This window comes from Amblyomma americanum, chromosome 6 (assembly GCF_052857255.1).
Source record: "Amblyomma americanum isolate KBUSLIRL-KWMA chromosome 6, ASM5285725v1, whole genome shotgun sequence".
Classification (NCBI taxonomy): Eukaryota; Metazoa; Arthropoda; class Arachnida; order Ixodida; family Ixodidae; genus Amblyomma; species Amblyomma americanum.
Window position 1 is genome coordinate 40,126,605 of NC_135502.1, and position 16,513 is coordinate 40,143,117.

The 16,513-nt window shown below is 48.2% G+C and overlaps 1 protein-coding gene across 4 annotated transcripts in view; it reads right to left on the minus strand.

Moving 5' to 3' along the window:
* LOC144136656 (CTD small phosphatase-like protein 2) overlaps window positions 1-16,513 on the minus strand; it is a 44,690-nt gene that overhangs the window by 14,604 nt on the left and 13,573 nt on the right. Inside the window, exons 1-6 of one of the 4 annotated variants that reach the window (XM_077669175.1) lie at window positions 11,980-12,483; window positions 11,338-11,529; window positions 8,588-8,659; window positions 3,173-3,332; window positions 1,047-1,124; window positions 535-624 (exon numbers count right to left, since the gene is read on the minus strand). In XM_077669175.1, coding sequence (XP_077525301.1) covers window positions 535-624; window positions 1,047-1,124; window positions 3,173-3,332; window positions 8,588-8,659; window positions 11,338-11,529; window positions 11,980-11,985 — 598 coding nt within the window. In that variant the 5' untranslated portion in view covers window positions 11,986-12,483. Of the gene's footprint in view, window positions 1-534; window positions 625-1,046; window positions 1,125-3,172; window positions 3,333-8,587; window positions 8,660-11,337; window positions 11,530-11,979; window positions 12,484-16,513 lie in introns of those variants that run through there. The other 3 variants (XM_077669176.1, XM_077669177.1, XM_077669178.1) reach the window with 3 other exon arrangements.

Consider the following 16,513-nt stretch of genomic DNA (forward strand, 5'->3'; position numbering starts at 1 on the left):
ACCTGCCATGACTTTTGTTTTGGACATCACCCTTTGGCCGTGTAGATAAAAGAACTGTACTTTTCTTCTTCCTTTTTTCCTTCTTATTTTGCCTTCGTGCATTGGCTCCCTGATTGACAAGCAGTTTGTAATGGCTTTATAATGTGTGGGGTCGCTTCACAGTAAACAGCTAGTAGTCGGCACTCGTCCGGTCTTCTGCGTTTCTGCTGTGTTCCGTGTTATTTTTTGCGCTGCCCTCTTATGATTCAAGAAGCATACCACCAGACGAAATTACAAGCTTGAGAATTTCGATTTCTCTTGTTTGTTTAACACAGTCAAACACTTTTACTGAAAGCAGTGCTTTTAAAAGCTGGAAAAGGCGAAAAAGTAAAACTGGATAGAGTTATTCTCAGTGCCCCTATAATGGTGACAACTTGACCCCCAGCTTTTCTGCTGACTGCACATACAGCTTGTACAATTGCATCCGATGTTTCTCAGTGGCTTTTTCCAGAAATGCAGTCTCAAAAATGAATTCTGCTACTCAAAAGAACTTACCGTCCACTGGCAATGGCTCCTCATCATCAGGATTTGGGCAAGGATCAACCGCAAGACTTTGGAAGCCCAGCTTTGTATCTGTGGTTGCCTCTGGAAGGCGCGAGACACAGAAGTCACTTACAGCAAAAATGGACGTGACAGCAGGTGGAAATGTCTGCCAGATGCAAGCTTTTACTTTGGAATGAACCGACTTGGAAAACTCGGTCAAAGTTCGGCACTTGCGGTGCCCTATGTTCTGAGTATACTTGTGCTCTTCTCTTTAGACGCAAAATGTTTAATTTGAGTTAGACATAAGGTGCATGAGAGAAGCATGCAATCTTTGGAACACAAGGCAACTGTACAAATGGGTCCCAACGATTCCCATTTTATTTTAAAACAAGCAGGAACAAAAAAAAATGCACACAGAAGAGGTCAAAATCTCAAACTGCATTACGAAATTAATGAAATTAACACAAATGAAAAGCACTTGGCAGTGCTGCCTTTTCAGAACACGAGTAAAGCTGGCGACATACCATTGAAAAGCTGGTAGACTGGCGAAAAGAGTGCGTCCTCAGGGCCTGAAGGTTCTGTCACCTCGATGGGGTTGTCATCTGGTGATAGCAAGGTGCCAATGTGACAACTGCCCTGTGCCACCAAATCTACAGCCACACTGCACTACTGTAAAACCTCATTAATTAGGACTTGAAGGGAATGAAAAAAAAAAACACTGCCAAGGACTGTTTGTGTGAATGTTAAATTTATTTGGTGAAAACTTGCGCAGTGGTCATCTTCGATTAAGACGAAAACTCTGCGACAACGATGATTTTTTGCAGTTCTGTCAAAAAATGCTTGAATTCGCGAACACTACTGGGAGTGCTGGAAGCAGGACTGCGCCATAAAGGTAATGTCTCCGCGGCTTCTTCCCGTGTGGCGTCACATGTGAGAAAGCTTCACCACACAAACAGCACATGAGCATGATGGAGTTTCGGCATGCTAGAAGAATGGAAATGCCACGTGTACGAAAGTGAGGGAAGCGTGCATTGGCAAATGAAGTGGCATGCAACCTTCAAAAAAAAAAAAAAAAAAAGCCTAAGAAAAAGATAAGCAAAAATGCAATTATATTGTTCTAAACGACATGTAGCTGTGGACTCGGTTGGCTGATTTGTGCGACTGACAGCCACTGTCGCTGCGGGCTCGCAGTGACGCCTCGAAAGCGTAACTAGGTAACCGGACTTTATCGGCCTGTCAACGGGGACCAATAATTAACAAGCCTAACACGTCAACATGCCTGCTGTTACATGCATGTCAGAGGGGCATAGGGAAACAATGTAATAAGCAGTTCAAGCCTGAGGAGGATGAATATTTGGGCGATCGCTTGTTGAGGAGGTCATACCTCGACATGTCACTACATCGAGGGCCCAGCCGAATAAATCAATGCCAACCCCAGGGCGTCCAAATAAACGATCTTCTGATGCCATAGTCTTACATCGGCGTTTGGTGAAAGTGCGGCGACAGTTGGAATGATCAAAGTTAACGCGGGTCGAATTAACGAGGTTTTACTGTCGTGATAAGCATACATAAAAGCTTCACGTGAACTAGAAACAAGGACCCATTCAGACAACTATGGGTTTTGAAAATGTGACTATAGACTAAAAGAGAGGTCTCAGAAAACAGAGTAAACATCTAAGTGAAATGGTTTTTAGGTTTAAAGAATAAAAAATCTGCATCTAGTTAAAGGAAACAAAAAACTTGCTTCATGTTTGACGTGCACTCTTATAGTATATGTATATATTTCTTAATCAGCCAGACCAAGTGTACCCAGATGCAACACTGAAGCAGAAGGCACGATGCATAATGACTAATTATGCCTTCAACACACAGTAACTACATGTGAAGTCTCAAAACTTGCAATACCACATATATCAACCAGTCCTGTGTTCGTTACAAGAAAGCATCTTGACCAACACACATTATTAACTGCCCTATCTACCTGATTCCGATTTGGACTCTACTTGGAAGGAAAACAAGAAAGGAAAAGAGGAATGAAGTTTCTTCGGAATGATCACCAGTCTAATGGCATCAAGAAAGAAGGGATTAAAAGACAATATAATCGGATGCCCAGTTCAGACCGTGTGAATATGTATTGTTTACATCGGTTCAGGTTTTTTCTGATCCTCAAATGAGCCCATTACATTGAGCCACACATTCCCGAGAAGGTGAGCTTCCCTTCACCGTTTACCAGAGAGGCATGTCTTAATTAAAGTATGCTCCACGTGACGAAACATAATTATGGGTACATAATAAACTACACTTACTACAAGGAAGCATATGCTAAGCATTGCCTGTGCTTTCGCCTGAACATGGTGCAACAGGTGTAACAGCTTTGGTAATGATGATCAGGATGATGACCACTTGAAAGGCTCTTAAAGATGCAGTGTCCTATGTACACTGAAGACCTTTAGTATGTCACATGAAAATGCTTTAGGCAAGAATACACACAAGCCTTTCATTTGTATCTATGCATCCCTTGTAAAGCTGACAGAGGTATAGTACTTGGGTCACAATGCCCACAACTACATCTGTTTTTTCACTTATATATATGCGCCCAAAACTTGTTAGGTGCTTTTAAAAAATAAAAGAAATTCTGCCAAACACACACCTGCTGCAAAGATGCGTGCCTTTTTGCAGCACTGACGGCCAGGCTTCTGTCGGGTCTGCTGAATACACCGACCGCTGGTGATGAGACTGGTGTCACTGTCACAACTACCAATGCCGCCAGAATCCCTCCGTCTTTTCAGCAGCCTTTTTTCTTCATTGGTCTGGAGCGATGAAAACCGCATGAATCAGCGTCAAGAGTGAAGACTTCAAAACAAGCAAGCCCATCTATTTTTTGCACTTGTCGCCCAAGCATCGAGTGCTCCTTATGCTCTGAATGTTCCAAACAAACCTCAAAAAGTCTGATCACCAGATGTAGTATGCAGAATATCGGTGGTGAAGTATCGAGACACAAATAACCCTGAAAAGAAAAACCCTGCTTGCCGATATCTTTGTACCAGGGGTCGAGGGCCTGTCAAGCTCCGTGGCTTTTTCCCTCAACTCCTTTTCATACCGGTCGGCATGAATAAAGATTATTATTATTATTATTATTATTATTAAAGGTGCAGAAAAACCATGCCCTTAAACAATAGGCTGCTAGCCTGCCTTCAATTTTACAAGTCACACCAAACACAATAGATTTTTAATTTTCAGAACCAGAAATGATCGACAGCAGGATCCAATATTTACTGGGGTGGGAACATTAGCTTTACAGGTGTCTTTTCTTGCTTTGTGGGTGGCAGTAATGACTAAATCACAAACATTTGAGGTAAGTGTTCCTTTCATCTCTAGCAGTCAGTTCAAACTGCCATGACAACAGAGCCAAATGTCATAATATACATAAAACATTCACGAGTGCACCTGCCTGTTTCCTGCTTAATAATAATAATAATAATTGGTTTTTTGGGGAAAGGAAATGGCGCAGTATCTGTCTCATATATCTTTGGACACCTGAACTGCGACGTAAGGGAAGGGATAAAGGAGGGAGTGAAAGAAGAAAGGAAGAATAGGTGCCGTAGTGGAGGGCTCCGGAATAATTTTGACCACCTGGGGATCTTTAACGTGCACTGACATCATCGCACAGCACACGGGCGCCTTAGCGTTTTTCCTCCATAAAAACGCAGCCGCCGCGGTCGGGTTCGAACCCGGGAACTCCGGATCAGTGGTCGAGCGCCCTAACCACTGAGCCACCGCGGCGGGGCCTGCTTATGACCCACGTCTGGTTTTTGTGCTGAGTTTATCCCATCATGCAGCACCAATTAGCCCAGCAGCATGCTCTCCTAAACTGCATTTCAAAGTACAGCGGGCCTTTTGTGTGTTTCCTGCTTCACTTTTGCTCATACTATGCGAGTACTCTGACACATTTGAACAATGCAAAGCTTCATGGAACTCTGAAGCAGCATTCTTGCATGTTTTGCAGCGCACGGTATATTGAGCCCTCTTTAAAGTGCCTGAACAAAAGGAAAGATTAGCGCTACATGGATTTAAAAAATGCGCAAGGACCGCTGTCTTTTTGGTCAGAGAGTGCTTCCACTATGCCAGTGGCTTTAAAGCGACCCCGAGGGGAATTTCGTCCCATTCTTGTTCTTCTAAGTAAAAATTGATTCTTTGACTCTTTGTGTGTATACTGATGTTTGTCCAGCAGCAAAACACGCATTTATGGGTGAGAAAACTGAAGTGAAGTTCAGAATTTTCCTACTACTTCCTTCAAACTCGTAGAATCTACAATGAAATGGACTGATAGCCACCATTTTGAAATTAATGGCGGTGTGTGGTGGAATCTGCATGAAAATAAATCGGCTTCGATGCATTAACCCTTTAACCGCCAATTTATTTTTCGAAAAACGTACCAAAATCGACAATTTTTTTTAAGCGAACACAATTTTCTCCATGTGATTCTGTTTGTGAAAATATATTACTTCGATCATTTCTGGTAAAAATTAACACAAGAAGTTTAAAAAGAAAAAACTGTTTACGAGAATGGCTTTCCTACAGTGCATGCCGTAATAATAGGCAGAATGCACTGAAATATGGCGTATTTATTTCATATTATATGCTGTGACACACAAGAAAGTGCATAAACATTGCTTCATCCTAAAAGGGAACAAAATTTCTTCCCTAGTATTCAAAGTTTGTGTGGTAAATCTTGAAACACGGTGTTGCACAAAGCGCGACTTTGCAGTCCTCGCGCCACATTCTCGTTTCTTTGCGTGGCTTCTTAGCTTCATCCTTCGAACGGGAGCGTGTGCATACAGCACACGCTTGCTTTTTTGGTGTTGGTGGGGTTTTTTGGGGAAAGTGACGGCCTTTGAGCCTTGTCAGAGTGCTGCCGGATCTCCGACCTGCTCCTGTTTTGGCCAAAGAGTGGAGGTACTTGTCAAGTAATAACTCCGCAAGTCGTACTCTGAAATCCAGGTGGCGCAGTGTTCCTACAGACTTCTTGTAGAGGCAAAATACATTGAAGATGGCTATGTCAAAAAAATGAAGAACAATTTCTTATAGTGAATCTTCCGACCTTTGCCCAACGATGGATAGTACGACATGCTGATCAGTCGACCCCGCCCATTGTGTTGTTGTAGTCGAGAGCAATTGCAGGCTTCGAAACTTCTTCATTCTTGCGGTTGACAACATCTTGCATCATGGGTGAATGAACTTTGCTTAAATATGTCACAAGCTTCGTGTCTCTCCATTAGAGGGCAAGGCATTTCCCATGCTGAAAGGCAGCAATATCACCTCTTTTCAGCTTGATGTTTTTGAACAGAGGCATGTCCTTTCTTCCAGAACGAGCTGTTCCATAGATATCGTTTTCCGCTTGATAAGAATATCAACGAGTTCCGGGGAATTATAGTAGTTATCAACCATTAAGGTGTATCCTTTGTCAAGAAATGGCCCCATAAGGTCCAGCACTACCTTGGTACCCATCGCTTCCTTGCCGTCCATATCTACCGCCCCTTTGCCAGTGTACACTATCAAATTGCAGATTTAGTCGCTGGAGGATTTGCACAGTAAAAACATTTTCAAGCCAAACCTTGCACGCTTTAGCGAAAGATATTGTTTCCATGCTAATCTTCCCTTGTACAGCAAGAGGCTCTCATCAACGGACACATCCTGTTCTAGCACGCAGGATGCAAGGAATGCCTCGTTCAGCCTTGAGATCACGGGCCACAGCTTCCAAAGCCTGGTGTGTGGGTAGGTCGCTTCATCCACGGTTTTCATGTCGGTGAAATGGAGGCAGCGCATCAACGCGTTGAAGCGGTTCCTGCTCATGGCCTTCCTGAACACTGGTGTTTCCAAAACTTCTTTTGTAGACCAGTACATCTCCACTTGAGGTTTACCAACAATACCCTGCAATATTATCAGTGCAAGGAAGACCATGATCTCATCGGGGTCTGCCGGTTTCCATGCAGAACGCTGAGCAGCAAAGTACTCTACCGCATAGTGGTTCGTCTCTTTTTTCTCGGGACACTGCCACCACCGGCATTCCTCATGAATGACACCAGTGTGAAATGACTCTTTTGAGCCTTGAATTACGCGCCAAAGGCACAAAATGCGTTTTTTTTACGATCAACTACCGCCCTCTAGTGTTCAAAATCGCAACCAATGCAACTGACAACCGTAACACGTCTTTCGAGGTGGCAGCACCGCAATATCGGGCCGGACGAGTGTGACTCGTCATTGGAGATTTTGGTACGATCTCATGACGAGTACAGCTCTGGGTTGACGGTTAAAGGGTTAAGCATTTTGCCCCTGAAATCTACTGGTGGTGATGACACCTGTATTTCATTTTTCGGTCTTTCCCAACTTATACAGTATTGGGAACTTTTATCGTGAAGACTCAAAAATTTTCCCGCCTCAACCGCTGGCTCGTTTGCGGTGAAATTGCACACAGAGCTTGCGTATTATGGTAAATTTTGTATTGTAGCAAGTTTGACAACGGTACTTACTTAGTCGAGCCATGCATGATGCAAAAACATAATTGCCTGCGTCGAGATCGGCGAACCGAAACCCTCAAACGCCGTTTTTTTCGCCGAAGGGCGGCAGTGGCGCCATCTGTTTTCTGCTGACACCCTCTGATGGTTTCGGAGAGTCACGAAAGCAGACGATAAGAGCTGAATTGGATAAAGTCACTCCACAGAAAAAGAGATCATATAATATTCTTTGAAAGGTAAAGCCTCGTTAAATCAGTTGTTCTGATATTTTTTTCGCTCAGTTAGCCGAAAATGTTGGAAGCGCTTCAGTTGAAGCAGACGAAATGACCGGAACTGTGTAATCAAAGGGCCCGCGCTCCTTGCAACGCTCGCCTCGGCACCTTGTCATGACGCTTTCCACAGCAGAAAACAGATGGTGCAACTGCCGCCCTTCAGCAAAAAAACGGCGTTTGCGGGTTTCGGTTTGCTGATCTCGACGCAGGCAATTATATTTTTTGCATCATGCATGGCTCAGCTGACTGAGTACCGTTGTCAAACTTGCTACGATACAAAAGTTACCATAATACGTAAGCTCTCTGTGCAGTTTCACCGCAAACGACCTAGCGGTTGAGGCAGGAAAATTTTTTAAAGTTTTCGCGATAAAAATGCACAATACTTTGCGTAAACACTTTCATTTTTTATGACAGTGGTCCTTTCATGACCAGTGTGATATCGGTTATCAGCGCAAGCACATGCTCATGACGTAGGCCGTCCTGATAAGTGCTATAAAAGCAGAGGCATCTTTGAATAAAGCCACTTTCGTTCCTGCCCTGGCTTCGCTGCGTTCGCGTCTTTCCTCGGCCACGACAGAACAACCAGAATGTGCTATGTTCCTGAGTGCCTCATTGAGTCGTCTGCGTCAGTGTTGCGCTGCATACAAGAACAGGCTATTTCCTCCCATATATTTTTGCTCTCTAACCAAGATGAAACACAACCAAGCCAAGCAATGTAGACTTCTAGCAAACTGAATTCTTCACAAGTTCTAATGCAGGACTCTTGGCCCACCTAAATGAAAATAAACTTGGATTCAAATACTTGGCCAACAAGACCATGCACTGTATAAGGACATCTTGATGAGTGAGCAACTGTTAACGTAATTCCGGTCCATACCACATGAGGCAAAGAGAAGATCAACCACCGTTAACACGTTCCCAGTGCTACACACACGAGGTATTTTTCTGAGTTCTTATATTTCAACTCACTGCGCAGCCACTAAATGAAACAAATTACCCAGACGCTTTATGATTAGGCAACATTTAATGAAAGCACTAATCTTGCAGCCTAAGTTGATATAGCTCCATTCAAGTGGCACATCGCTATCGGCTAAATAGAGCTTTCAATGCTGTGAATTATAGCATTTGAACAGGTGTCACGTACAGTATACCGTTTGTAAGCCCCCACTGTTTGATGGTGATCGGTGTCTGAAGGCGAACACATCTCTCTTCTTTGATAAATGTCTCAGTGTAATCAATCTTCTCTCCATCACTATACAACAAACAGCAAGTCCCTACCATTGAGTTCTTCTTCCTCAATGGGCTGGTGAACCGCTGCTTGTCCAGTTTTCTCATGGCTGTGAAGGAGCCCTGAGACGTGAAAGTGAAAACCAAATTTGGAACACACCACTAGGACATATCAAGCAAGCCTTTCTCTCAGCAGATCTCTAGACATAAAGTCTGCTCGATAACACCCAAGACGATAAAGATTCCTGTGCCAGTGGTCGATGAAAAGAATGGCAAACATAAGCATCAAATAAATTACTGAAGTATCCCAACAAAAGCAAGCCAGCAGCAGCTGCTCAGTGCTTTCATGTTAGAGGATTCACGTGGGCGACCCTCCTCTCCCCCCTTGAGTGTTCAGCGGCTGTGCGAGCCGTGCACGCAGCGAAAGAGTTGAAAAGCGAGTCACCGGATGTAGCGGACGGAGGTGACAACCCCTCTGCGGCCCAGGTGACCCTAGTTGTTTCCCGTGCCTGCTGCCTGCGCGCGATTGAGGGAGGCTGTCTGCATTCAGTGGGAGATCCCATTAAACGGTCTTGCCTGTGGGCTAATCCTAGGTGTTCCTTGGTGGGCTATTCCTTGGCTGGTTGGTGGTTCGAGCTAGCGAAGTGGGGGCCCTAAGTGAAGGGTCCAAACCGCACTAGAAACTCCACAAGTGATTAACTGGTGCCAGGGGTGATTTGCTGGTGCTCTCATGGTTTGTTATCAGGATTAATCACTTTCAGGGATCCGCCAATTTCAGTGCATGCCAAGTGGCTGCAGCCACATGTCTAGAGTACACCTAGAAATGTCACATAACTGTTGAGTGCCCTTGACATTGGCAGAGGAATGCAGCAGACTCATCATTGCCTACCAGACATGTTGAGAGCACATTTGTGCAGAATACCGAAAGCATCCATGTGCATGTAGTTGACAATCAAGGGCAAGGCAGTCATCCCTGCTAGTGCACATCTGACAGTAGTGCATGTCATGGCTGAAAGGTGTGGGATACACTGGTATCCCCTCCTCGTCCCCCGCGCCGGCGGCGATCATGACTTACACGTGCGCGCTGGCCACCAGGAATGTGGAGAGAAGGCACCCCTGCGACTCTGCTCATTTCCGCCCCAGCACTGACGTGACGTCACGGCAGCGCGCTGCCTTCTGAGAGGGTAGCACGCCTAAGCTTGACGGCAACGATTTGCTGCCAGGGAGGCAATGATCGAGGGGATAAAAGGGGGGAACGCGCGGCGGGAAGGGACTCTCGTTGCCGGACCTGACCTGACTGCCCCACGGACCCCTTCCGCTGCCCGCCAGCCCCCAAACACCAACGCCAGACGACGTCAACGACCTGGTGAGCTGCTGAACATCTATTTTACGGATAGAACATTCTTCCGCAGTGTGCTTTACCTCGCGTTAGGATAATAAACTGTTTCCTAGCGTGCCCTGCCGTTGCCTATTTCGCCTGGACCTGCCGTGGCTGCGACTCTGTGCCACGCGTTGGGGAAACGTGTTGCGTACTTGAATAACGCCCGAGTGTAGCTTGCAGGGAAGCTCGCCTTCCCGGCCGGCTGGACGCAGAGTGACCCCATAAAAAGACGCTGAGGTCAACGTGACCCAACTTTTGCTCTTGGAAAAATCAATTCCATGGCTCTTTCTGGATATGTTGGTGTTTGTCAAGGAACAAAACGTGCACTTATTGCCGAGCAAATTAGATTTAAAAAATTTTCTGCCACTCGATTCAAATTCCTGATGTCAAAACTGAAGTGGACTCAGCGATCACTGTCTGGAAGTGAATGCTGATGTTGCCTACCCTCAGAGATTCGTGTACAAAGAACATTCTGGTTATACTGCAGTTTGCTACAAAGTGAAAACGACCAGTGGTGGTGACACCCGTGTTTTATATTCTATCTTTCCTATCTTATAAATACTCCGTTCCTAGTGAAAATGCACCTTTGTTAAAATCCAGTAACCTATCAATATAGCCAGCTTCAGTTCATCCTCAGTGTGACTTCAAGTGCGGTCCTATTACTGCTGCCACGAGATGTGCTGCCTACTATGTCATGTAAAATGTCATTCTATATTCTCCAAAATGGTCGTATCAATAAGAAGCACTCTCCCTTTACGAAAGCCCAAGAAAAATGTAAAACAAAGAGTACATAACAGTACATATAACAGGCTCACAGCCAGGGACAAAAGTCTCTGGACTGCATGTGCCGTAAACGCAGCCGATAGCTCTACAATTAGCCGCCACCTAAGACCACACTGGTAGAGGTAAAAGGCAATTTGACTTTTACCTATGTAAACACATAAATGCACAAATATACACACAAACAATCTAGATAAACTTACAAACAGTATGTGTCTACTTCATGCACAAAAAAGCTCAATTTAAACAGGATCGGACCACAATGGGAATTACGGCATAAATTGCTTGCACCTGCTGGCCCTAGATTACTGCATCCACATGGAAAGCATGTGAATTTGTTATCAAAATGCTCTGAGGACATGTGGACATTCACGGAACATAATAGAGATGTCTACTCTGCAAAAAGCAAAGTGAAGACTTTTCTGCTCTATTTGCAAGCAATGAGGCTAGTATTATACAAATCCATTAAGAGATATATTCAAAACACATTCCATGTTACAGCCTAGCACATCTTGGGTGCGATGTCTGGGTGTTCACTGGTTGACTATCAGATATACCTTTGGCTAACTAGCATGCATGGCTTCTTGACCTCCTAACTGGCTCATAGTGAGCCCCCCAGGGCTGCTCGCTTCATGCTTACATTGTTCCCTCTGTTCTCTGAAGAGCCACGCATGCCTTGGGACGCATGGCACCTGGTCACAGTGGCAAGGTCAGCACGATGTGCCCTGTGCACCTCGTGCGTGGTGACGGCTGCTGCTGCAGGCTCGGCCCATTGGTGGCCCTCGCCCGCTGTGCGCCGGCTGCCTACTGGCATAATGGCTCCATGGCTGTCCTGCAGAGCACAAGGGCAACAGTGGCACATGTTAGCACTGAAAAGAAACTGCATTACAGGAATGTATGTATATATGTTCTTTGGTTCATTATAATGACATATACTTCCTAGACAGAAAGAAGTGCAAAATTCAGACACCATGCATGTACCAAGAAAACCAAAAGCAAGCATTAATTTGCATCCTTCACTGCACAAATTTCAGGATTTCATGCCTTCCTTGCCCAGCAAGCAACTTGACTATGCATGGCAGCTGTGTCCATAAACTAGAACTTGAATGCAGTATCTGTCCTGGTTAAATATCAACATCTGAGGTAAATTACAAATGTTATCCCACTGTTAGATAATAATTCCTTGAGCCCAGGATCATTTGCTGAACTTGTACACATGCCGCGTTCCACAGATAGATTTGCGTTTACAGAGGGAGGCAGAACGCGATATCACTATACTAACCTGCATCAGCTATTCACCTAACTGAAACGGCAAGCTTGTCAGCAGCCGCTAACAGCGTTCCTCAAAATTCCGCGCACACAAAATAAGCAGACCTAAATGAACGCACATCCGGGCCCGCGGACGCTACATGCGGCGTCGCGCACCGAGCCGATGCGACTACTCCCTGGTCGATCAGCGATGTACTCAACACACGAACGCAACCCACGAACGCGCGCGCACATTTTCGCGCCATTGCTCTCTCCCCCTCTGCCCAGCACGTCCAGCCCATCTTCCCTCCCGTGAGGAAACCGAGGACGCTTGGCCAGCCAGGCAGCGTGGTGCGCGCGTCCCTCGCTTCCCCTCACACCCCCAAGGAGCCCCACCGCGTGCGTAGGCGGCGATCAATACGCACGACACCGCGATTACGCCCCGGTCCGCGTCGCCGCCGGAGGGACCCCTGGCCCGCGTGCCTCGCAGTCGGCGGCCCATCGCACTTCCGCGGATGGCGGCGTCAGACCGCCTGCTGCCGCCGAGACCGCCCGAGATCGAAGTTGTTTCGCTTCGCCCTTTCCCAATCTCTCCACAAACTTTCTCTCCCTACCACTCCTGCATAGCGCTAGGCAGCCTCTTGTCGGTCGACTGACTACGCACGCCCGGCTCAAAGCCGCCGCGCGAAACTCGAGAGGCGGCGCGGCGCTCGGAAAACGCGTGGAGTGCGCGTCGCGCAGCGCGTCGAAGATGCGAAGATTTACATTGGCGCCCACGTTGTGCGACCGCGCTCGTCCCTGCACGTGCCACTCAGTAGTATGCACATGCTCAGGGGGCACAAATATCGTTTCTCCGTACATTTCGCTGTGAACGTCAGTACTAAACCCGAGTGCTGCAAGTGCGTCCCATGCCGATGTTTTGAAAGGCTTGCGCCGACCGGAACTTAGAAAACACGCCTGCAAAGCATATGCTCAAAAACGGGGAAAAAAAACAAGTAGAACTCCCGAAAAAAAAAAAGAATCTTGAACCAACCGAAATCGAAGCGCCTCACCTCGAATAGTTCCACCAATAACGCGGACATTTAGAGCAGGATTTAGCTGTGGTGGCCAGGGTTGGTAACTTTTTTTTTCTACTCGCGGTTCCGGAGAGGGGGGATTACGTAAGTGCGTATGATATATGTACTGTTTTCATTAGCGGTAATAAAAGTACTATTATTATTAGTGTTATTATTATTAACCGCTAAATTGAAAACGGTGGCTATGAGGCTATGAGGGACGCCGTAGTGAAGGGCTCCGGAAATTTCAACCACATGGGGTTCTTTAACGCGCACTGACATCGCACAGCACACGGGCCTCTCGAATTTCGCCCCCGAGGAACATAGACGGAATGGCATTCTGAACCACTTGAGGTGGCGTGTTGGCGCACAGAAACCCTGTACCAGGCCAACAGATAGACGGCACAACCCGAGCCAAGCTGGAATCGTGTGCGTGCACGTATGTCAAAGGAACGGGGCAAGTTCAAGCCACAACATCCCACGGGAACCGCCTATGCGAATCGGGACTCGGGCCCGAATCTCGGGTGTTCAAGTCCATTATTCGGCACGCAGCGCCGCGAGCGAGCCGTGGCTGCGCTTTACGCTTCATACCTTCGGTTTTAGGCAGCGGAAGCCAGACCCGAAGTCGTCGAAGCACGAACGACGAATTAGCAAATATGTTCGCATTCACAAGAACAGCGGCTCCGCGATTGACTGGGGTCCATGTGCGGCAGGCAGCCTGTCGTCAGCAGCCAAGGACACGAGGACCAAGGGGGTCCAGCCAGCGCGTCGAAGTGGGAGGTACCGAACCTGCCACCTCGTGCTCAGCTGCAGCTGAGGCAGCGAGGTCAAGCCATCCGCAAGCCAGCCCTGAAAGTTGCGCACGTCCTTCCACGGCTGTTCACATGGGCGACTCGTTGCGGCCGCTTGTCTGGGACTCCGAAAACGCAGTGAATTGACCGAAATCTGTCGCACCTCCTTGGTGTGAACGCGCCCTGAGCGAGATGCATCAAGGGAAGACAAATTTGGGTGGTAGGGTGGCCGCAAGGAATCTCAGAACAAGGCTAACTGGAGATCTATCCATGATGCTTTTAATTAACGCAACCTGGTTGAAAAGATGACGACCGCAAGGTTTCCCGCGCTCTCTTCGCCGGCGGCGGGCCAGCAACGCTTCCCCGTAGGGGAGTCGACGCGGCGTGGAAAGAGGCGGCAGCGCATTAGGGCGCGGCGTTCCATCGATCCCTCATCTTTCCCTGATCAATACCGGCCGCGCAACAGGGCTCGCCCCCGTCGCGGACAGCTGCAGACGGCGGAACGAGCAGCGCGCGCTCGATGCGATCCTGCGGAGGTACTGGCGCACAGGAGGGCAAAGGCCGGACCCGAGGGGCGCGGAAAATAATGATCGCGCCAACCTGAACGAAGCACGCTACGGAACGCTACACGCGGAGCACGGTGAAGATCAGCGCAGAAAAAATGATAAACACTAGGTATTCTTATCACACAAAGTGGCAGCGAGATGGCTGTGCACCCCCCCCCTCCCCTCCCACCTTTGCCTGCCCCTTCCCGCTCTTCAGACCGGCCCGGAGTTGGCAAAGTTGCAGCGAGTAGTGACGTGACGTGGACACGACTTACGCAACATACGCATATGAAGAGTTCAGTTGTCACGGAGACCTCCATTTTTAGGCCGCAAAAGGAAAGCCGATGGCATGACCAATGGTGCTAGCCAATGAGAATGCTGCCTAGTGGGTCTGGAAGTGAGTACAGTGCACCATTAGATGGGAGAGAGGGAAATGAGAGAAGGAAAGGGTAGCGCTCGCAACATGGCTATCGCTGTCGACTTGCGCCGCGAGTCTGCGAGCTTGCTTGCTCTTAAGGCGTCGTGTGAATGTGCGTGTACTCGCAGATGACACAGAAAATCCCAGCAATGGAAGAAAAATAGGGTTACGTCATAAAGCGGCCGTATGACGCACACAGCAAGCCGAGCACCGCCACTTCAGACTCGCCATTGACCGACCTGCATGTGGCGCCAGTGTTCCGACATTCGTAGGATAATTGTGACGCAACCGTTTGTCGTATACAGCGTTCCGGGTGGTGTCATACGATTTCTCGTTGCATACAGCTTACAAGTGCTATAGCCATGTCGGAGGCTAGCTTGCAACCGGGATTCGAACCGACGACATATATACATGCACCTTCGACTGTACGCCTTCCCGGACCTTCCTATCAATATTGTGATGCAACTGTTCGTCGTACAGCATTCCGGATGGTGTCATACGCGCGTATAACACCGCCGCCATTGCGTGAGGCAAAATGTAAGGTGTACGGAGTTTCTACCAAGTATTCGTAGCCATGCCTCGTAGTCAAAATCATGATTCAGAGATTCTGCGACGCTTCATGACTCACCGCTTTAATGATTTCGCATTCTCACACGTAAGCAGTCTTAAGCGTCTCTGCCGTTTTTTTTTTTTCTGCGCGCTGTTCTCTCTCTCTCCGGCTCTGTTCTTACACGTTCAAAACAACGAAATAAAGCCTTCCTCCACAGGCTGACAGCGCCACACCCCGGCAGCACAAACACGCGCCCTGCAGCCCAAAGCCACACTGAGCCACACAATGCAGCGGCCCGTCCAAGGACAGCGTCGCGGCACAGTTGTTTTTTTCCGTTCCGACGGCCACGCCGCCGTGGCGAAAATGGCGGCGACAACGAGAATGAGAACCCTTCGGTCTCACCGCCGCCGTTGGGCCCCAGCGCGTGCTTGCCTTCCGACACACACACGTGTGCCGCGGCATTGTCCCCTCCGCGAGAGTGTGGCCCAGTTCTCCGGTTCCGCGGAGAGTGCATCGCACAGCGGTGTGGAAACCGAGACGCCGTCGTCGACGTCACCGCCGTTCGCGGTACGCGACACCGTCGCTCGCGCGCGCTACCAAAGACGACGAACCACGCTGCTGTGCACGTGCCCGGATGCGAAAGCACACGTGGCGCCAGGGCAGAGCGACTGACGCCGCCATTACCGCAGGGTGGCTGTATGGACACGGTTTCTCCCTCACCTGCCCATCGTCTCTTCGGGTGCACGGGCAGATGAGGCCGGAAACTGTGTGGGCATTAGGTGACCGCAGCGGACACAGGGATGGTTAAATTGTAGATCAGGAGCACTACGTAAGACCCACCGCGGTGGCTCAGTGGTTAGGGCGCTCGGCTACTGATAACGGAGTTCCCGGGTTCGAACCCGACCGCGGCGGCCGCGTTTCCATGGAGGCGAAACGCTAAAGGCGCCCGTGTGCTGTGGTGGTGGTGGTGAAAAACTTTATAAAGTAGAGCAAGCCTTAATTGTTACATCCTAGTGATGGGATTGCTCTTGGATGCGTGTCGTGGCGGGAAGGTGATGCTTCTCAGCGACTTCCAAAGCCCAGTCCACTAGCTGCCGTTGGGCAGCCGGGTCAGAACTGGACACCGCAGCCTCCCATCGCTCGAGGTCTGTGAGTTGCCAATCGGCTGGTGGAAGGAGCTCAGAGCAAGAATAAAGAATGTGTGCAAAA